Consider the following 22099-nt stretch of genomic DNA (forward strand, 5'->3'; position numbering starts at 1 on the left):
TTCATGTTCTGGTATATGTATTAGGTTTCAATAATAACAATTGTTAATTTCTCCTTTTTGGGTACAGATTTACAGACATACCATTTTGAATCCAACCTAATCTTTTTTTTCTAAAAACATTTATACAGAATTGCCTTCAGGTTTCAAAATATACATTTTCCTTCCTGTATTTACAGAATACCAACCCCAAAATCTCAAGGGTTGCAATGGAACACGTTGTATAAAACAAAGAGAAGGGGGCAGGGGCAAACTGATGAAGACATCAAATAATAACAGTCACAGGTGATATTGTGCTTTTTTTCTAGATCATCTTCTGATCAGAGGTCAGCGGAAGGGGCAATTCCCTCTCTCAATGTATTTGTCTTTATCTCAGAGTGTGAATTAAGGGGCAAACAGGCCACTCACCTCCCAGATGTTATCTCAATCCAGCTGGAATTTCACAAGAATGCAGATCAAATAAAGTGTTCCTCTTGTAAACCCTACATGACCCAGATTTTATGATTTTTCCTATGTTTCCCCAGAGTAACACAGAGAGTTCAAAATCTGTTTCCAAAATTACCTCATAAATCCACACTGGATGTAGGCGCTTCCCGAAACAGAGGAAAGCAGTCGTTGGATTCCTTTACTTTTCCTCGTGTCCTTTAGATGTCCCTACTGAAAAGACATTCATACCCCCAAAGGAACTCTGCTCTATTGACTGTAAAACGTACATCTGTCAAACAGAATTCTCAAAAAGGAACAGAAATCTGGACCGACAATGGCTCCTAGTAAAGAAAAACATGGTGAGTTCATGGAGATCTGGAAAAGACAGAACTACAAAAAAAATCTATTTTTTTGTAGTTTACTAAGAGGGTCCCTGTGCCTGTTGGATGAGAGGATGAACTACTACCATGACACAGTACTGGAGGTTAGGTCACCTGACATGGCTGAGTAGCTGAACATGAGTACATTCTGCACAGGGCTGTTTTTGGGTGGAGGGACAGGAGACAGAGTGGGTGGGTGCTGGCGTCCAGAGGTCGTCGTCAGACCGGCCCCCGCCCCAAGCTGCCGTCGCACGTTGTCCCCCGGCCCGGAGCTCAGCTGGTTGCCGTGGACCCCGTGAGTCGGGGTCCCAGCCCACTCAGCTGCTCTGGATGTACTTCTTGATGACCACGCAGCCGTGCCTGAAGAGCGGGCAGGGCAGGGACTGCAGCAGCGTCCACGTGTTGGAGCAGGGGTCAAAGGTCTCCATGTTGCCCAGAGCCGGACCCTCGCTGCTCACGATGCCTCCGGTGGCGTAGATCTTCCCGTCCAGGATCACAGCGCTGCACAGGAAGACACACATGGGTGTGAGGTGGTGTGTTAGGGTCTTTTAAATATGGAGTCGTATCCATTAGCTAGTTAGCTTAGCACACACACTTTAACCTGGGGTTAACAGCTAGCCTGCCTCTGTCAAATGGTAACACAACTACCTACCATCACCTCTAAAGCGCAATAATAAGTACATTCTATAATTTCTTATTTGTTAAGATTTCACTCAATTTTGGGGTTATGTCTCAAACAACAGAACGTTTTAAATCTGACCAGTTGATTGGCTACCAGTGGCAATTTCAGAAGTTACTTGTTGTGGCATAAATATATATATTATTAAATGCACTTGAATAAACAAATTGAGCAAGATATAAGTTGAACAGCAGAGAGTATGCTAGGTGGAGTTCGTTATCAATTAAAACACAGGCTCTCTGTCCAGTGTTAGTGCTAAACTGATGTTCTGCATTGTTGTATTCACAGAACACACAAAAACAGCTTCTTGTGTGACTTTCAAGATTTGTATTAATTCAAAGAGATAGATTGTAGATGATCGAAGTGTTTTTGAAACCATTCATGGTCAGTATGTTGGTACTGAATCCGTTATTTTTCTCATTGGTAGGAGCCTGAGTCTTTAATCTGGTGTAGGCAGTTTTTATTTCTCATATCTTCGAGCATATTTGAATTCAAGTGGTGTGAGAGAAAACTAGACTGTTTCAAACGTTAGAAACTTTATACAGTGAGAGGAGAATTTGGCCAATTACAGCCTGGTTCAACGATGGAATACCCTGCAGGAAAGGTTGCTATACCAGCATGGCAACAACTTCCTTAAATGCAAAGCAACCCCAAAGAGAAACATACTAACCTCTTCCAGCAAACTGCCTACCATGGGGGGTAACATGTCAATTACAAATGATGGGTTTTCTGCCCAACATACTGCCTACCCCAGCTCTAACTGTTCCCTCTCTTACATCTGTATGCAGCTTATGCAGACCCAACATGTCCTACTGCTGCTGCTGCTGCTGCTGCTGCTGCTTCCTATTAAAAGCCCTCACTGTTAGGAACAATTAATAGCGAGAGATAATCAGTGTCGGGGAGATAAGTAGGTGAACGCAAGTGTGAGCTAATTTGGCGGTGATATGAGATATCTGTGACTCGGCACGCAGGAATATTGCTCTGATTGTCAATCGGGATGAGACAAACAAAGCCAGATCGGAGACAACACATCCACAAACAAGCTGATTGTAGAGCTGCGTTTGATTTTGTTTGACATAATTTACGCTTGTTCACGAATTGCCCAACAAGGATACTTTGTAAGGTAGAGGGGGGGAGGAACGTAACATTCCCTCTTGAGGGCGAGAGAAGAAGAAAAAGAAACGAATGAAAAAGCAAATATTTCTACAAATGTGCTCATTTGATAGGAGAAACAGAAACAGGAGTTTGTGTGCAGAGAGGATTAAAACTTGGGCTGTAAGCTGATTAGGGCTTTGTGCTCCTATTGGGGTTTGGAACGATCTGCATTTACATAAGGTGCACGCTCAAACACACACAGAGCCAGCAGCATGCCGTCCTACTGCACACTGCTGGGGAGGAAACAGATTATTACATAAAGCCTAAATCTACTCAGAGGAAGCACAGCTGATCCCAAAATGGAGAGAGAGCACAGGGGCAAAGCCTGGAGCTGCTCTTCCTGATAAACAGAGGAGAGGGAGGGGGGGGCCGGACGCAGCGGAGGGGGTACATCAGCTCTCCTGCACTGTGACCTGCTGGACTTCATCTCATGTGCAGATAGTCTCTGAGTCTCTGTGTGAGAGTTGCTTCCCCTGCTCCTCCTCTCTCCTGTCAGACGCAGTTCACAGCAGCAGAACAGCTGCCTGGCGTGTGCTGCTGCAGCTTATCAATAACTCTGACAATGTGATTTATGTTACACATTCTGCACATAAGATCACCGCCTGTAATTGCTTCCCGAATGCATTTTTTGTGCATGCTTCTCTTTCTCTGCAGGAAAAGAGAAAAAAACCTCTTTGGCCCATAAAGGAGTGGGTTCATTATCCAGCAAACTGCACAGCTCAGTGGCTCGAGCTGACTGGGATACTGTCGTCCCTTTTCATTTATCTCCCTCTATAAGCCATTATGTGCCCACAAGTGGTGTGAAGGTTACAGGTGTGGTGTACAAGTCTTAGCTTTACTGGACATCAGGATAAAACTGAGCGATTCACTGCTTTGAAATAATGTTGATTAAATCTAGCAGAGCTTCTGATATTTGATGTGAAAAGGCTTTACTTATCAAGCCATTTTGAAAATCAAGACCATCAATTTAAAGCCACGGAAAAGTTTATCTACCAAAACAACTAATTGAAAGCTGTCAGCCCACGACTGGTTTTGTTCAGTTTTTAATTAACTTCCTCAAAAACATCTTCCCTGCTCAGCCGCTAACCTGCGCTTCCACACAAAGACTGCTAGATAACTGATGAAGTTGAGTTGTACATCTTTTTGAAGCTTGAAAAAATGTTTTGGGCTTTTGAAAACATGGTTACAGTTCCACGCTGGGGGGTTTAAGTTAGATGCGGCGCAGCTTCCTTAATAATATCTTACCTGCAGAACTGCCTGGAGTGATTCATGTTGGGCCCGGCCTTGATGTTGCCTTTGTCTGGATCATAGATAGTGGTGGCTCGGGCGTAGGCTCCTCCCAGGATGAATATAAAACCGTTTAGACTCACTGCAGGGGCGTATTTGTTATCTAAAAGATACGAGAGGAAGAGGAGAGCGAGAGAAGGGGGGAAGAAGAAGAAGAAGAAGAGAGATTTAAACAAAACACAGAGCTATTGTTTGAAATTCATTCTCACATGCAGCGGCAATTTCCATTCAGTATAATGGCATCAATTTGTTTTCCTCTCCTCGGGCCGCATGCAAAAATCATCATCAACATTCTCCTTATCACTTTACAGATGTGCCATTTCCAAGATTGCTTTGGTAAAAAAAAAAAAAAGAAATAGGCAATGAATGGCCGACCTGTGAAAAAGCGGAGTTCATAAATCACTCCGGCTGTATTGGGTTCCGCTCCAAAACATGTTTGGGCTTGGCAGCGATATAAAAGAGTTACCTAAGTCCCAATAATTCACAATTGCATTACGCCCTCTGGCAGACCCATACATTTACCGGAGGAAGAAATTGAGAAAAACATAGTGGCACACATTATGGGCGACACATGAGTGAACAGGTGGGACACTGCATACTGTGCATACTGTATAATTCAATCTGATACTGTATACAGCGAGCAGGAACACAGAGGCCTCCAAGCAGCACCGCAGAAGAATTATAGATGATAAGGAAACAAAATGAAAGCATGGTTTGTGTGGAACAATGCCTCTGAAAACCTGCAGCTTGAGAGCAGCGGCCCCGCTGTGTGGGAAGAGGAAGTGTGTTTCAAAGTCGGAGCAATTTCTCTTGAGCAGACTGCAGCTGGCCAATTTACAAGCAGCATGAATAATACACAGACACTTGGCCGAGAGCCTCCTCAGTTTTCTGCCACAACGGACACACATCGCTCATCAGGAGAAGGGACGTCTGACGGCTTAATAAGGCCGGCGGAGACCCTCAAAGCTGCTCTGGTGTTGTCCGACCGCCTAGCCTTCTCTCCGCCCTCCACCCCGCTGCTGAAAGGAGGCGGCCATGTTTAATTAGCAGGTCATCTCTGGAGGCGAGAGGCGCTTCAGAAGCTGACATGCTGAAAGAACTGCTTTGTGTTTTAGGCTACCCCATAATGTTCTGTAAAAGCAAGACTAGGGGCCAGACGCATAGACTAATGCTGACATATAAAGCTAGACATACACACTGCTTATCTCCCCTCAGTACTCTCTAAATGGATTTAGAAACAATCCTAAACATCCGGGTGTGTATTGATATTTGGGACAGCTTCACCACTCATTAGAGCGGGCTGTCAATAAAAAGAACGACAACGGATTTCACCGATGGTGTCGCATCAACGAGATTCACCAGCAGTGCCAGAAACAGCCGTCATTATGCAGCTATTTATAGAGCCCATAGCACATTCATCACATGCACCTATAAAGCATAACGGCAGTAATATCTCAATTATTCATTTTAATGTCATACAGAGGATCGATGATTCATTTACAAAGCTCAATTTGAAACAGACCACAAAGTGCTTCACAACTCAGGATCAAATGAAAAGATCGTTAACACACGGCTTGAATGTTAATTAAAAAAAATAATAAAACCCATCACCCTTTCTTAATTTACAGCCAAGTTAAGAAATGCACATTTGATTGACATTTCACTTTCAACCGATAGATAGATACTTGGTAAACACACATTATTTTACACTCTAAGGTTACCTTTCTCATATATATTCATACGTAAGGAACTCTACTGCACATCATGCCTCGAAATATGACTTCTTTTCACAATAAAAAGGACATATGGTCCACTTCCTTTGTATATTGGACCAGATATCTGTGGCAATGTGAAGTAAACCCATGTCTTTGTTTGGTTTTGCTATGTTTGTGTTATTGATGTAAAAGAGGTGTTTGTGTGTGGGACTATAAATGATTTGTGTGTGTATGTTTTGTTTATACATCGGTCTACAGCCACAACAATGCTACAATTCTAACACACTGATGCTCAGCAAGTGTCTATGTTACCAGTCTGCCTCTTTCTGTAGAGCGAAGATTGCTAACATTAAGGAAAGAGCAATACAGAAGAGCACACCTGAGGGTAATGTATTCTCCAGGGAACATGCCTCACAATGTCATGGTCACACTTATAACAAACATTATACTGTGTTATCTGGGCATCATAGTCAACTATGCTGCATGTATAATGCTTGATGACTACATTTAAACACAGATCATGCTTTCTGATGCACTACATTAACAGTCAAACATTATAAATGTGACTAATAATGTATTCTACTGCAGGGCTTATGGATGCTTTCCACTAGTTATAAACTAGAGGTTGACTGATAACGCTTTGAAGACATTATGACTACGGATACACACATGACTTTCTCTTGGAACAAAATCACACTGTACATTTATATATACAGTTTCATATTTAATATCTGTCACATACTTATGTATATATAATACCTTGCTTTATATCTTGTTATTGTTCATTTGTAAATCAACATTTCTTGTTATATTTCTTGTCTTAATTTGTATTGTACAATGCCATGTCTGTTTATGCTGCTGCAGCACAAACATTTCCCACATTGAGATCAATAAAGTTCTATCTTATGACTTTGAGTATGCTACTGTATACTGAGCATATATAATATAAATATATATAATAGATTCATCAATATGTACTTAATTGAATTGACACATGCAAAAACAACTTCTGTTACTGCATTGACTATTATGATTGTTAGGATGTGTAAAGGTATTAATAATGTATTATTAACCCTACCAACCAACCTCTAGTTTATAACCAGTCCATAAGACACTTAGAATGCATGTTTATGACTGTTGGTATACCCTCTGGAACTCCCTTCCACAACACATCAGAGACGGCACCGACCCCCCCAACTTCAAAACACACCTCTTCAGACTGGCTTTTAATATGTGAATTATATAGTGTTGCTGTTTTTATATTTGTATTCTATTATATCTCGTTTTATCACCACTGTAAAGCGTCCTTGAGCACCTGAAAAAGCGCTTGGAAATGAAATGTATTATTATTATTATTATGTGTATGGTGCATTCATGAAGCATCATAATTCGATATCAATACCCTCATAATGCACTGTAGATGCTGCCTTGGAAGTAAGTGTGTTGCTGCTTTCATGGCTGAATACAAAATCCCACTTAACTTCAGCCTCTAAATGACTTCACGCCATTGTTTCATGTCTTACATGACCACGGCACAGTCATTTACGCACAATGAAATCCAATCTGAAATTCTGCCGCAGCCATCTGAGGCATCAGCTTCGATTTCAGCCCCTTGACAGACAAGTTGCCACTGATTGGTCCTCCTCACATTCTGCCCAACGTGTTTATTTTCTTCTTTTACCTTTTCCATCTCATTGATATGCAGCTGCCAGTCGCTCATAGTGTGTGTGTGTGTGTGTGTGTGTGTGTGTGTGTGTGTGTGTGTGTGTGTGTGTGTGTGTGTGTGTGTGTCTGTGTGCCAGCATAAACGTGTGTACATGATGTTTTGTGTTAGGTCCCATAAACACAGAACACTCATTTCTCTCCGCTCGGCGCCTGAGGCAGAATAATAACAGGATGCTCTCAAAGGAAAAACCTTTTTCTCTTTCCCCCACAGAAACTCTCACCATCGCTGCCTGCTTGTCTACCGAGGACACGCAGTAAGCATCTGGTTTCAGTGCTTGGAGAATGAAGACCTGAGGTTTACCTCATTCTCATTGGCCAGCCTCAAAGGACTGCTGTTGAGGTTCAGCATCTCCCCGACACTCAGCTCCTGCTTTCTTCCCCTGGCCTACGCCGCAGAAAACATGCTGTTGGTGCCTAAACATCACTGAGCTACAGTAAAGAGGGCACAAGTTTAGACAAACCCTGCTATTCTCGGAGACACAATGGACTTTTGTCTGGTTTCAAAGATCTGATGTAAGAAAACACTGGGCAAAGAATTCACAACCGACCACATTCTACATAAAACATGAACAAAGGGAAGGGAGGGGCGGGCAGCAAAACAAGGCTTTAACCTGGCAGAGCTGATAGAAGTACAGACGTGCCTGCAGGGCAGCAGGGCTGACGTAGCCTCTCACACTCCGATAAAACAGCTTAGTCACCGAATCTGGGACCCCTCGGGCTGAGGTCAAGGACAGCAAACAAGTGAAGACGCACACACACACAAACACGGCTACGATGTCAGAACAAACACCTTTCTGTTGCCATACATTCATTAAATAAAAGGTTGGGTTCTTTAATGTGTCATGTCTAAGAATGTACTCTAATATTTATTCTGAGTCTTTATGAGAGGATCAATAACTGTCTAAGATGTATTCATATTTGTCCTGTCTGAAGTGTCTGTTTTATTCGGTCTATATCATTACCAGCTTTTAAAGGGTATTACATTTATATTCCACTGTTTATATCACTTGTTTGCACTTCTGGTTGGATGCAAACTACAGTAATTGTACTTTGTGCTAAAGTTGAATATAATGTAACCTGAAGTAATATGTCGTTTTTTTCTAATATTTCCGACCAATTTCACTATGATTTTCTTTGGAATATTTTTGATACACTACACTATTAAGTTCATTTATTTTTCTCCTGTTTTTTACTTTCTAAACGATGACTTTGTTTTGACATATAATACTGTTTCATAGACATGTTATACAAAGTCCTTTTTTCTGATTCTGAATTTGGCCTGCTATACTAGCGCTCTGGAAAAGATTTACCAATGCAGCATCATCAGTTTCTCTGGTTTTACTATTTATAGGTCTGTGTTTGAGTAAACATGTTTTCATTTTTTTAATTCTATAAACTACCAACTACATTTCCCTGTGTTGGATTTCAAAAGACACTGGAATGAAATGGCGGCCAAATATGTCGAGATTGAGATTTAAGAACAATTTGGAATAGTCTCTCAATGTTTCCAGAGCTGTATGCTACCATGTTTTTTTTCTCAAATGTTTGAGGTACAATACTATGCTGTTTTTTCTCATATCTAAATTATGTATTTTTCTAACTTGTTGACTTACTATATTACATATATGCTTTAATCATATTTTCAACATACTACAGTACACTATGCACCTTTCTCTCATATCTTTCACATAATGATACTGTGCCATTTTTTCTGACTTTTTCGACATGCTATATTATGCAAATCTTTCTTATATTTTCATCATAATTGCAATTTTTCTCATTTAATTAACTATTTTTTCCAAATTTATTTATTTATTATTATTTATTTATTCTATGCAGTTCTTTATTATATTTCCGATATACTATACTATTTAGTTTTAAAAACTTTTTTAACATACTATACTATTTGCAATTTTCTTATATATGTCGTAATATTTTCGATATACAATTTCGTTTCTGATATATTTTTTTCTTGATTTTTTTTACATACTGTACGATTCGTTTTACCAACAGGGAGCCACTTTCACCAAGTCCTTCAACAATGGCGTGTTGCAAAGCCGAAGTGACTTGCCAAACGTGAAGTCAAAACATCTCTCCAACTGACTGGTGTCATTCTGTTAGTTTAGGAAGCGCTTGATTTGATATGCAGATGAGTTTTCTATGCACTGAGCACACATTTCAATGTTCTGTAAAGATATTCAGTGTTGAAGCAGTGCAAGGCTGATGATGAAAGAGCTCCCGCTAACATGCTGGACAGCCCGGGCCAATTCAACCCCTGATCTTCAACTCCTATCTGGATCCTGCATCACAGCAGATATCTGATTGAATAAAGCTGAACACTACCGCAGAGATAACACGACCACAAATATATCACACAATTACAATACTACACTGTAGAGATCCAGATAAGCCTCTACAAACGGCAGTCGTCATCACAAAGCACAACAGAGACATGTTAATGTGCAGTCAGTCATAGGCGGCGAAAGAACAATAAACAAGGAATACACGAGTCATTCTCCTCAGGAAGATGGAGGCTCGGTGCTGGGTGTCCTCTCCGGCTTCCAGAGAGCGCATGGGGGACGGAGGAAATAGGACAAAGAAGCCTCAGTTCCTGCTGCCAGACGCTTAGATAAGATTACGACAAGGTAATTGGAGCAGCAGAAACTTTTTCCTTTATCACACAACGTCCTTTTATTCGGTGTGAGGAGAATAAGAGCAGCCTTTGAAATGATGGGCCAAAAACCGCAGAGAGAGCGAAAGTGGATGATGTGCTTTAATTAAGTATGATAGGGAACGATTGCAGGGGGGGTGTAGCTATGGAAACACTCCATCTTTTCCACGTCTCGCGCTCAGTCACGCTCACCTCGTACATGCTCCACCTCCATAATGTCACTCTCAACCTGCCGTGCCCATTGGGCTGACACGTCATTTGCGCGAGCAGTTGTTCTGCTGTCAATTTCCAGATAGAGCAGTCTGGGCGCGGCGCCTCTGCTCTCAGGTCCCCGGCGTCCACCAGTCGATGGAGACCCGTCTGTCAGCAGGGGACGAACGCTGGCTGAATACTGGAGGGGGCCTTGGAGAGGAAGTGTGTGTGTGTGTGTGTGTGTGTGTGTGTGTGTGTGTGTGTGTGTGTGTGTGTGTGTGTGTGTGTGTGTGTGTGTGTGTGTGCTTCACTCTGAATGTGCCTGAGAGGATGTGTGATAGCAAGGGATTATTAAAACATGCGGTACCCAAAATATAAAAAATATTTTCTCACTTACCCTGGAGGGTTTGTATCGACGTAGATAGTTTTTAAAGTCCCCGGAAACTTTTTTGAAATTAGGCTGGTGATGAAGTAAAGCATACTTTTGCAATTTGGGACAATATTGTATAAATCTGTCTAATCTTTTGATTGGTTTAAAGTGGGTGGGTCTTAATTATTCTGTTTTATAGTGTGCATATTTATACATTATTAAAATAAACAGTATTATAATTTAATGAACAGTATTCAATTTTACATTCTCTCGTAACATTCAATTGTACATGTTCATTTACTCTTGCATTACACTTGCACTATTGTAATTGCCCTATTTTATTTATTTGAATGTCTTAATTGTTGGAAGAGCCTGGGAATGAAAATGTGTATTGCATTAACTAGGCTGTAACTGTTACGCATATGAAAACAAAGCCTCTGAATCTTTCATTTCGAAAACGTATTCTCTTCCATAACATTCATTTAAAACCATTTGAATGTGACTGTTGGTGAGGTGTTTAGTTAGTCAATCAAATCTAAAGAACCCACACACTGGATAGGAGATTTATTTTTCATAAATAGGTGATGTCATGGAGAAATATTGGAGGGTTCTCTTTGGCTTTAATATCTGCTTTCACCATGATATTATGGAATTAAAAAATAATAATAATCGCCAAGATCTCCTCATTCATTATTCAGTATTGTGGAATAAGTGCCCTTTACAGAATACGCTGTGAACACTTTTTGTAGGGGCATTTTTCTTTAGTAGACATTAATTAATAAAAGGAAAAAAGCCCAGAAAGGGCTCGCATCCCTTATGACTTTTAAGACAAAGACTAAGTGTCTCCTACAGCTATGCTGAAGGCCCTGTCGTACTGTACATAGACTCAGATTACTCAGCATTTAGGTAAGCTATGAGAACATGACATAGCTCTGCACATTTTAGCCCCTTTTATTATTTTAGTATTGAACACATTGAAATTGAGTTCTGATGCCTAAGATAGGTACAAAGCAAGTGTATCACAATAATTTATTTAAATGTATGCTGAGAGGAACATGGATGTTGTGGTGGAGTATATTAATCCCCCCAAAAAATGCTCACTGAACCGCAATCAAACGCAAATGTTTTAATACGTTGGACAAGATAAAGATCAGAAGACTTTGAAATAGTTTTTAAAAGAAGACGTAAAATGATATGGAAGAGTTGACTCTGAAATGTAACTGGTATGAAAAACTTCATATCCGAATAATATGAGAACATGTCCTCGCACCTCACAGCTATACAGGGTGTCGCAGTCTGAGAGGAATGGCTGGATCACCCAGGATTATGGATTTTTCAGGAAATGTCATTTTTCAATGCACAAACAAAGTTCCTTTCACCTCTATTGAGCTGAGGTGTAGGCAGAAATCTCACAGAGAGACATCGTGAAACCTTGGCATTTTGGTTGTTTTGTTGAACTGACCTTTTAAGGAAGGCAACAAGGTTTCATAAATGGTTGACCGCATGTGTGGGGGCCCCATTACCATCCAATGTTTCAGAACATATACAGCTCAGCTGATATTGAAGACAAAGTAGGATACATAGACACCACGCATCTCCATGGACTTTTTCAGGAGACTATTTTTGGCACAAGGGATATTATTTTTCACTCTGCGAGAGATGGGAAGTCAGTCCTGATAAGTGTTTGTGAAACCCATTTGCAGTTCATGCGGGAGATGGTCCATGCAGAGGGAAAACACATACGCACACACACTCGCAGAAAACGCACACAGCTGTATTTGTGTTAGTCGATAAGACAGTGCTGGGAGACCGCGAGAGACCGTGGGGGGGAGGCGTACGGAGGGGGAGGCTGTGAGACAGAAGGAAGGGGGGGCGAGAGAGAGGGGAGATGAGCAGGCAGATTAGAGAGGCAGAGCGATGGGGGGAGGCAGAGGGTTGATCGAGAAGCGCTCCCCACCGGCTCACTAAAATCATCGCCGGCCCAATTTCACAGGAAGCACTAAACCTGTCCATTATCCCCCGGCTCGCTGGCTGTCAGACACAGGCTCATCTACACCCTGACAGATGACGGTCTGTCTGTTTGTCCTTAACACACATACTAATAGACAAACAGAATGCAAGCACACACACAGAGTAACCTCCCGGCTCGTTACATAATTCATGCGCTGTGTACCTGTGCCCCTGGGGGAAGTGTAGTTGATATGAGGTAAGTAGAGGCTGTGTGTGTCTGCGTATCTGCGTGCATGTGTGTGTTACTCGACAGACTTTGCTCTCATTCCTCCTCTGCCAGCTTCTCTTCCTGCCCAGTAATACCATTCAGCTCTCGCCCCAAACACCAGCGTTACATAATCTGAATAACACTCGCAGTAGTGTGTCTCTGAAAAGGCTCTAATAACAGAGAGGGAGGAACTGGGCATCAGTGCTGACGGAAGTGCCGCTGCTCCAGTGCTTTAATGATCCACTGTGTCAGGAAACAGTTGAATTCAAATACATTTATGACCCAGTGTTTCTCCTCTAAGCCAGAATTAACTGCAGCATCAGTACGCCGCCATTTGAGCCGCATCTGGATAGCTCTACCCCTAGAGATTACGTAATTTGCCAACATTTTAAATGGGATGATCTGGCATGAAATAGATCATTTCAATCTTTTTTGAAAATGTATCAAAATGTACTTAAACATAGAAGTTTTTGCTTCAAAATATTAATTCCAGCTGCAGCTTTAAATTGATGGTCTTGACATTTGGGGAAATTCGCAGAGTGAAAGTACTAAAGAAGACTGATACCAGGATCATATGTGGCCATTTAGTGCAAGGCTGCCCCCACTAGCATTATCTTATTTTAGCATAGGTTATATTTCTTTGTTAACTTAGTGGAAAAAACAAAGCCAAAAATGACAATTTGACATTTGATTTGAAGGAACATTTCTGGTGTAGGACAAATCGACTGGTTACTGGCTCCTAACCAGGACATAGTTGAGCCCCCCCCCTGTAAAATATGTTAGTGTAGATTAAATATACAAGATATAACATTAGAGTTGCTGGTAGTTGGATTTTGGAGTCCGACTGGCTATTTCCTCATATCTATCGACAGACAGCAGGGGTATCAATCTAACTCTACAAAAGAAAGCATTTTTGTGGGATAGGTTTACACTCCATGTGTGGTGTGTGTCAGTGTGTAAAAGTGTCGTCCAGAACCAAATGTTAAACGGAAAGACTCACAGGATGTGTTCAAATCAATAGCAATCATCCCTGCGGCACTGCACCTTTCAAAAAAACATATTTAAAAAACCCTGCCTGTTGATAAGATCTTTGCAGTGGGAACACATCTGTCAGTGCTTTGATTAACGCAGGGTCATACCATTTGTGTTTTTCCTGCTACCCGGGAGTTATGGCAGCTTACTTTAAGTGTTTCTTCTGATGCCCCATCCTTTACAGGACCCTGGTGGCTCTGACTGGAACGTGGCTGCAGGTTTTTGAGGTGAATAACTACAGAGAGGTCCAAAACATTGCAGCAAACTATGGTCTTCTCATTACACTGATAGAGCAATAACAAGTGAATAATGTTAAATACAGAGTAGGAAGGAAATAATGATAAGAAGAAAACAACTAGGATGGAAAAAGGTCGCACTGACCAATGAATTATCTGTTTCCTGAGTGTGGGTCAACAATCGACATGAATAAACTAACATTCTAACAACACTCAATTCTCATTTGTAGAGGTTTTAACACCGTTAATGTTCTTTATCTTCACCTTAACACACAGGAGATATTATATATATATATATATGGGATGTCACGTCATGTGTTTTTAAGGTACAAAGTGCAAAAGGAGTAGAAGCCCCAAGTAAAGGATTCAGCCTCATAAAGTCATCAACTGTTTTTTCTTCAAATGGCCATCGGTGTTTTATAGGTTTGACAGGAAAAGTCAAGCACATGATATGGAAGATATTCAAGTGGGTACATTTTTGAAAACACTGTTGCTAGGCAACCATGGGAACCATAATGGAGGCCCAAAGCCTCTAACAAGATAGTCAATGACCAAGGATTAGAGGAAAGCATGCATATAAATGAGAACAGTAATACTGCAATGTGTGCCTTTTTCAGTGTTACATTACTAATAAAAAGCAGACATTAATATTCATGGGTTTTCTTCTGCTGGTGTGAAGTTAATTCCCTTTCAAATAGGGAAAATGCAGAGGCATAATAAGGAAAGAGAAACCACGCATTTGGGAATAACAACTTGGTCGACTGGTTTAAAAGGAAGCAACAGTTATGGTATCACACAAAAGGTGATGGCAAACATGGCAACACGTCCCCTGAGGACATGTCTGCACTGTGTTGAAGCTTGTGTGTGAAAGAAACCACATTTATAGGTAAAGAACCATGGGTGTCGTCACCTGTCTTACCTATCATGGGGGATTCAATGAAGCTCCAGGTGTTGCTCTGCGGTACGTAGGACTGCAGGACCCCCGCCGAGCGCCCGGCCTCGTTCACTCCTCCAAACACGTAGACCTTCCCTCCGCACACCGTGGCTGCTGCAGAGTAGACCGGCTTCGGCAGAGGAGAAACTGTCTCCCACTGGTTGGTTATGGTGTCGTACCTGGAGTGAAAGAAAAAGAGATTTCCAATTTTTGTTAGACCAACATTGTCATTTCAACTTTGGATGCATACAAATTAAAAACCACAGCGAAATAAATCGGAAGGAAAAGCCGGTTAAGGTTTGAACCTCACCCCAGTTCCATTAAACAGATTCACGATGGGGAGTTTCTAAATGATCTGAACTCTAATGATTCATAAGCTATTCTAACACACACTCATTCATTTACAACCACACAAACATCGATAGTATACAGAAACTACAGATTTAAAAGTTCCCACTGCTCTGAAATGGCTGTGAAACTCTCATTTTGGCTGCGGGGCTGACAGATATAATTAGCAGAATGCCTACATCACCAGGGAAGATGAAAAAGACCAACCATTACGTACAATGACAGCAATTAAAGCAATTACACAAAGCAACATATGTTGGGAGCTACAAACCATTAGTCTCTAGAGTTGGGCTGTGTGTCAGCGCCGAGCTTTGGACCTTTCTCTCTGAGCCCCCTTTGGCAGAGCCTTTAGCGGCGAGCCTAGAACTCAGCCGACCCAAACCGCCACAAACAGATGAAAGGGCCTGACATAATGGGCTGCATCACAACAAGACACCGGCTTATGCCACTGTGCCCTTGTTAGAGGTTGAGTGTGTTTTTATGTATATTTACTAAATTTGAATTTGTGTTTGGTGTGTTTGGTGTGTGTGTGTGTTTAGAGGCGTGTTTGTAAGTGTGTGTTTTTGCCCCATGGCTCCATTAGCGTAGCGTGTTAGCAGTGTAATCCTGTGTCCATGGGCCACTGATCAAAGCAGCAGCTCTGACAACCTTCCAGCTTGAAAAGGCCTCATTAAAGAGCCGCAAACATATTCGGGATCTGTGATTAAAACACACATTCATTCAAACTAAAGCAAACCTTTCTTATTAAATGTTGTGTCTTGATATAAAAGAAAAACACCTTTACATAAAACAAAAACTGTAGCCAATGCCCCCCAGGAAAACCAACCTCACAATCAAACGCTTACTGCTCAAAAAAGTAGATTCCCATTCTTTCACTTGAAAGCAATTTAAGGCTTCATTGGAAGCAATGGGCGTTTTGTGCAGTTTTAGGGATTAACGTACTCGTCCAAGGCTCACAGGTGTGCAAAGATTTTTTCTGGCTATGGATGCTTTACTGTAGCAATTTCAAAAGATGCCCGGAAGCCCTGTTTGCCTCTATCTTCCTGTGAGAAGGCCGTTAGATAGGAGAGTGAGAGGAGCAAGTGAAATAGCCCTTGGGGAAATTCTCTTTTGGGGTTCTGATAATGTTTCGGGCAACACCTGCTGAGGGAATGGATTTCAAATCGACTGGCAGTCTGATAAAGTGGCGGCACAAGACACTCTGGGAGAGGTGGAGTCGAAACACTCCAGAGTGCCAATTAGCACTGTTTAAACAAGGACACACACCCACAGAAACACACGTACACACACTAGCATCAGGTTGAGTAACTGAGCCCTGCTGAGATAGAAGGACTAACACGTGCCTCATTCTCTGGCAGATGTAATTACCCCTTGGACCACTTCGGGGGAGGTTCATATATTTGAGGGTCAGACACTGCTGAGTGAAGCTGATTAGGGGAAGGGGAAAAAAAACAATAAGACTATTGCAAATCGCTGGTCTGGATGATGAAAAAAGAACTTAACACCACAATTCACATTCTTACTGTTAAAGTTAGTTAGGAATTCTGAAAGATGTATTGTTGTGATGTTTATATTTGACTATTCTGACATTAGAACATATGCTACCAGACAGCAAGCATCTAGCTACCTGTGAGGACACCTGTCACTTAAAGTGGCCAAGCCCCTTATAATGCTTACTTAAAGGCTTTCAAAATAGTATTCAAATAGTAAACTAACATAACAATTCAAACCCGGTACAGTAGTCTTCATTGGGGACATTCACACTTTTTTCACACGTTCTTTGGTACCAGGCTGTAAACATGATTCTTTTCAAGTAAAATTGGACATTTTAACTTAGGGTTCTACGGAGCTCAACTCCCTTTTGCTCCAGCCTCAAGTGGCCATTCTATTAACAACAGTTGTTGGCACTTTCACACAGGCTTCACTGCCTAGTCCCAAAGGTTGTCGCTTAACTTTTTAAGTTCTGATAGGTTGGTGGAAATACGTTTTTTTTCCAACCGTTCCTACCCACTTCAAAGGGGTGAGAAAACTTAGACAAAACAGACATCAGTCATGCAAAACGACCACTATAATTCTAACTTGGTTGGATGATATTTGGCTCATGTTAGACTCCTGTTCAAGAAATAATTGTAAAGGGACATTAGTGTCAACATGGCACAGCTGTAATGCAGTCAAAAGGGTCAGGAGTTCTCATAAAGACTAACATGTGCAGGTCAGAACAACTCAGCGTCTCAGAGAGCCTCAGAGGTCACAAATCTGATTGGATTAATTTCACGTGTGATCCACCATCAAGCATTTAATGCGAACCGTGACATAAGGACTGAAACCAAAACGATTCTCAGAGCGGTTGCATATGGTTTGATTATATATCCAAGGCAGAAGAGAAAATAGAACGAGAGAGGGAGCAAATAAAATCTCTGTGTTCATTACAAAGCCTACATCTCTCCTCTTAACTCTGAATCTCTCCGTCAGACAGCAAAGGCAGACAGAGATTTTTCAATGTCACTGTTGGAGTTTATCCATCAACATGTTGCATTGCATCGATTGCTTTTTTCCAAAGTGTTTACACACAAAGAGTGATCACTGCATGCAGCCATGTAATCGGCTGTAGCTCCTGACAGGGCTTGTTTCATCACACAGGGACAATCATCTCACAAAATGCAGCTGCCGGGTTACAACACAGCAGACAATGTAGGATCGTGTTCTTTTGTGTAAGAAGAGAGACAGGATAACAACAGATAGGAAGAGCAGACAGAGATTATGAATGAAGGAGAGAGGCCATTCTTTCAACTAAATGTGCCGTCTCTCTATGTTCTGTAATCTGGATAAAGATAAACATGTTCGTTCTCCTCCCACCCACTGCGACTGACAAGCCAACAAATAAGAGTTATAATTCCATGTCAGCCAGGTGTAAAAGCTACCCACGCAATATGAAAAAAAGAGTACAAGCTAACGTCTCTCTGGCCTTTGTTCTTCTCTGACCTGTTTGGATACAAAGCAGAATGTCTGACAGGTGAAGTTGAAATGTCACACCTGCCATGTTTGTTTATGTTGACAGCTGACAGGTTTACCACCTCCCGTCCTGTTTACATGCTCTCTATAGTGCATATGAAGAATTGTGTCCAACGTTAATATGCCAATCTGCCACCTACAGTATGGAGCATTATAAATACCAGGTGTTAAATACTAAGGTGGGGGGTGGACTATGCATTATTTGAATGACAATTCACACTTGGATCACACATTTGTTGGTATTGGCTGGCTGGTTAAATATGCCTAAGCATGAATAATGAAATAGATAACATTTCTTTATGCATATAACATAATTTATTAAACATATACTTCAGTTCTGTATCTGTTCTATGTTTTAGAGTGGATTTAAAGTGGTTAAAAGTCACCAAAGGTGCGAACCATCAAAGTGTGAGGCCGTTTCTCAATACTTTGCCACTCTGTATTGTGCACTTTTGTTTTTAAACAAAAGGCAAAGTAAATTAATACTGATGGGTTTGATAGCACAGGAAATGAATTACGTTTTGCTCACGTGTTTTTTGTTGACAAAGTTATACCTAATATGTCCAGCTTTGAGTCAGCGATTTTTGCACCTCATATTTAATGTGATTCTGGTAATGTGCCTGAAAAAGGTATTTTCATGCTTTGTGCAACGACTGAACAACTGAACAAAAAGTGTATCATCGAATTTTGTTTTCCACAGAGATAATTCTCAGCTATATTGCAATTGCCTTTTTGTCGAGGTAACCGAGGCGAAAAGCAGAGGACACTGGGCTTGCAATCAGGACAATTTACTCCAGGATGACAGGGTGGAGGAGATCTGCAGAGCTAGCTCTATATTTTAATTGAAGTCTCTTTGAAAATACATGATTTAGATGTACCTTCTTTGAGTTTGCTTTTAGCCTGCATCTATGCAGCAAGCTGTTAAAAACATCTCTGTTCTCTGGACGTGGGCTTCCCTTATCTCTCTCAGTGATGACGTCATCACAGATGTGCTGAGAGAATGTGTAGCATATGCAGATATTGCGCCTGGGGCACACATTCTATCTTTTACTAGGAAACGTACATCTGAGTCAGAGAGCATAAAAATGAATGGATGCTGTAAACGCCGTTATGAAGCCCTCTATTGGATTTGCTCGGTGGCATTACACGTCTAAGAGCCTTGTGTGTGTGCCATCTGTTTCTCTCTCTGTTTTTAGTGAAGCTGCAGGAACAAATATGAATTTATAAGTATGATATAATGTGAACAGGAGGTAGAATGTGTTAATGTTGTTGCATTAGATGACTCTAGAGTTGAACTCATAGGAAAATAATGCACATTATTGACCAATGTTGGTCTCTTGAAGCTGTCCACATATCCTCCATCTTTCAAACATGACCTACATAGTACATTTCTGCCTATCTCTCACTCCCCAAAACACACGGATGATGCAATCTCACCATGGAGAAGGCGCCCCGGGCATCACAGCCAATTCACTAATATGGGTACCTGCAGGGTGTGTGGATCATGAGCCACGTATTTTTCCACACATCTCTGCCTCACTCTTTCACACACAAACACACACATGCGATAAGCTATAATGGATGGGCTGCCAGTCTCCGAGATACTGACACGAATCCATTTCCCCTGAGATACAAACTACAGCATAGTGTGTGTGTGAGAAACGAGAGTGGGGAGCAAGAAGGAAAGACGCCTCACTTAGATAACAAAACCACTCAGGCTCCATACACCTCAATGCTGACAAAAAGATCCATTAAGTGGCTGAAGAGTGCGTCATGCAGTTATAACCACAGTGGAATGCCATGCCGACTCTTACTGCTTAACAGTAGCTACAGTAGCATACATTAACATTCTTGAGATTCAAATAGCTCATAGCGAGGAATAAAGGAAAGACAAAACCTTAATTCAGGTCCAAAACAACCTTTAAAGATATAGTGCGTGGACTGGAATACAATAGTAGTTGATTGAATACAAAAAGAAGAAGAGCAATGCATTCCTCAAGTTAGACATTTGCATTAATCTCTGCTCCACCACAGCTATCTATCTGACTCGCATGGACACAACACCTCTCTGTTGTATTCTCCTCTGGCTGCCCACACAAAACGTCAGAATGCAGCAACATGTATCGCTAAAGATTTGTTAGTCTTTTGGGTACATTTGCCTTGATTGCAAAAGAAACAATTTAGTTAAAACCAAATCAAAGCGTCATATTTGGTCTTGATTACAGCTAGTTGAAATCTTTACACAGTTCTTGCCCAGGTTTATGGCACTGATTGTATTTGTACCCATGCTAGTGATGTAGCTCCAAGGATGGCAATATCCGGTGGTTTGTTACCGATTGAAATATCTCCACAACTGTTGGACAAAATGACATGTCACTCTAAAATAAGTTTTGTGATCCCTTTACTTTAATGTTGGAAGTACCGGCAAAACAGTCATGACCATCAGCCACAACCATACCTCGTTTTTAGGGTTTAGGGTACAAGCATCTGCATAATGATGTAAGATGGTGAACATAACAAACATAACTGCTAATCGTCAGCATTTTAACATCATCTTTATGAACATGTTAGCATTGAGCTCAAAGCTGTGTTTGTACGGGCTAAAGCATGTTTTGACTTCTATTGTTGTTACATGTATTTATGTATTTAATTTACCTTTTCCTCTGTTGATTCTGAAGAGCTTTGACTCACTGAAAATGTGAAGAGATTTGTGTGTTTGGTAACTAGACAATCAGGGACTATAAAGACACGGACTGTCTTTATGTTAGAGTTAGCCCCCAAGTTTGCAAGCTTCCCCATCTGGTGCCGAGTGTAATTAAACCCAGAGACTTACTATCCAAATATATTTTGCATGCCTTGCCATCTTTTACAGTGGTTTGATATGGATTCTATACTGCCTTGGAACAGGCACAAGAAGAGAGAGGGAGAGCACGTACATGGGAGTGCATCAATCCCTCATAGCCCTCTGTTTGCTGTCAGAAGTAATGAACTGAAGGCTTGGGATTTGGCTTGAGGAAAACAGGGCTTCTGTTTGATTCAGCTCCTGCCTGGAGGGCATTCAAAACTATTTGCACACACATATCATTTGCTTACATTAACATTTCTCACGTTTGCCAGGAATATTCATTAGCAGCTAGGTGGCAAGAAATCTTCCACCATGACAAAAAAAGGACGCTTTAGAGTTCTGGAAGGAAAAATGCAGTTGAAAATGTCTGCTGAACTTTCATTTTAAAGTAGATTTAGCTTTGCAGTTGTACTGTGCAGGTGGGCGGTTTTGACAAAGCAGGCTGCTGATAGGGACTGTGGGTGTTCATTTGAAATCATTCAACTGAGATCTTCTGCATATTTATAGTATCTCAACCAAAACGCATTACTAGCACCTTAGCAAAATGCTATGTAGATGAGGGCGACGAACCGAAAGGGCTAAAGAAGTTAAAGGAATAGCAAAACCAGGAAAAGGATGATAATAGTTTTTGCGTTCGTTTAAACGTTCATCCAGTCATCAAGACCAATGGGAGAGAGAATGAGGAGGAGAGTGTGTGTGTCAGAGGACGGAGTTTATCTGTGTTGTGTCAGCTGCCATCTGTGTGTCAGAGCACATAACAGAAAGCGTGAGGCCTGCCCACACCTCCGCTATCCCCCTGCTGTCTGTTGGGCACCTCCACTCTCTCATGTCAACAAACCATCAATGTCATTGTTTTTCTCAGACTGCCACGCGTTTG

At 41.4% G+C, this 22099-nt stretch overlaps 1 protein-coding gene across 1 annotated transcript in view; it reads right to left on the bottom strand.

Moving 5' to 3' along the window:
- The window catches only part of klhl29 (kelch like family member 29), a 132977-nt gene continuing 110878 nt past the window's right edge, over positions 1-22099 (bottom strand). The window contains exons 11-13 of the mRNA XM_010788928.1: positions 15003-15196; positions 3883-4027; positions 1-1304 (exon numbers count right to left, since the gene is read on the bottom strand). Coding sequence (XP_010787230.1) covers positions 1121-1304; positions 3883-4027; positions 15003-15196 — 523 coding nt within the window. The 3' untranslated portion in view covers positions 1-1120. The remainder of the gene's footprint in view (positions 1305-3882; positions 4028-15002; positions 15197-22099) is intronic.

This window comes from Notothenia coriiceps, unplaced genomic scaffold (genome assembly GCF_000735185.1).
Source record: "Notothenia coriiceps isolate Sejong01 unplaced genomic scaffold, NC01 NC01_scaffold00032378, whole genome shotgun sequence".
Lineage (NCBI taxonomy): Eukaryota > Metazoa > Chordata > Actinopteri > Perciformes > Nototheniidae > Notothenia > Notothenia coriiceps.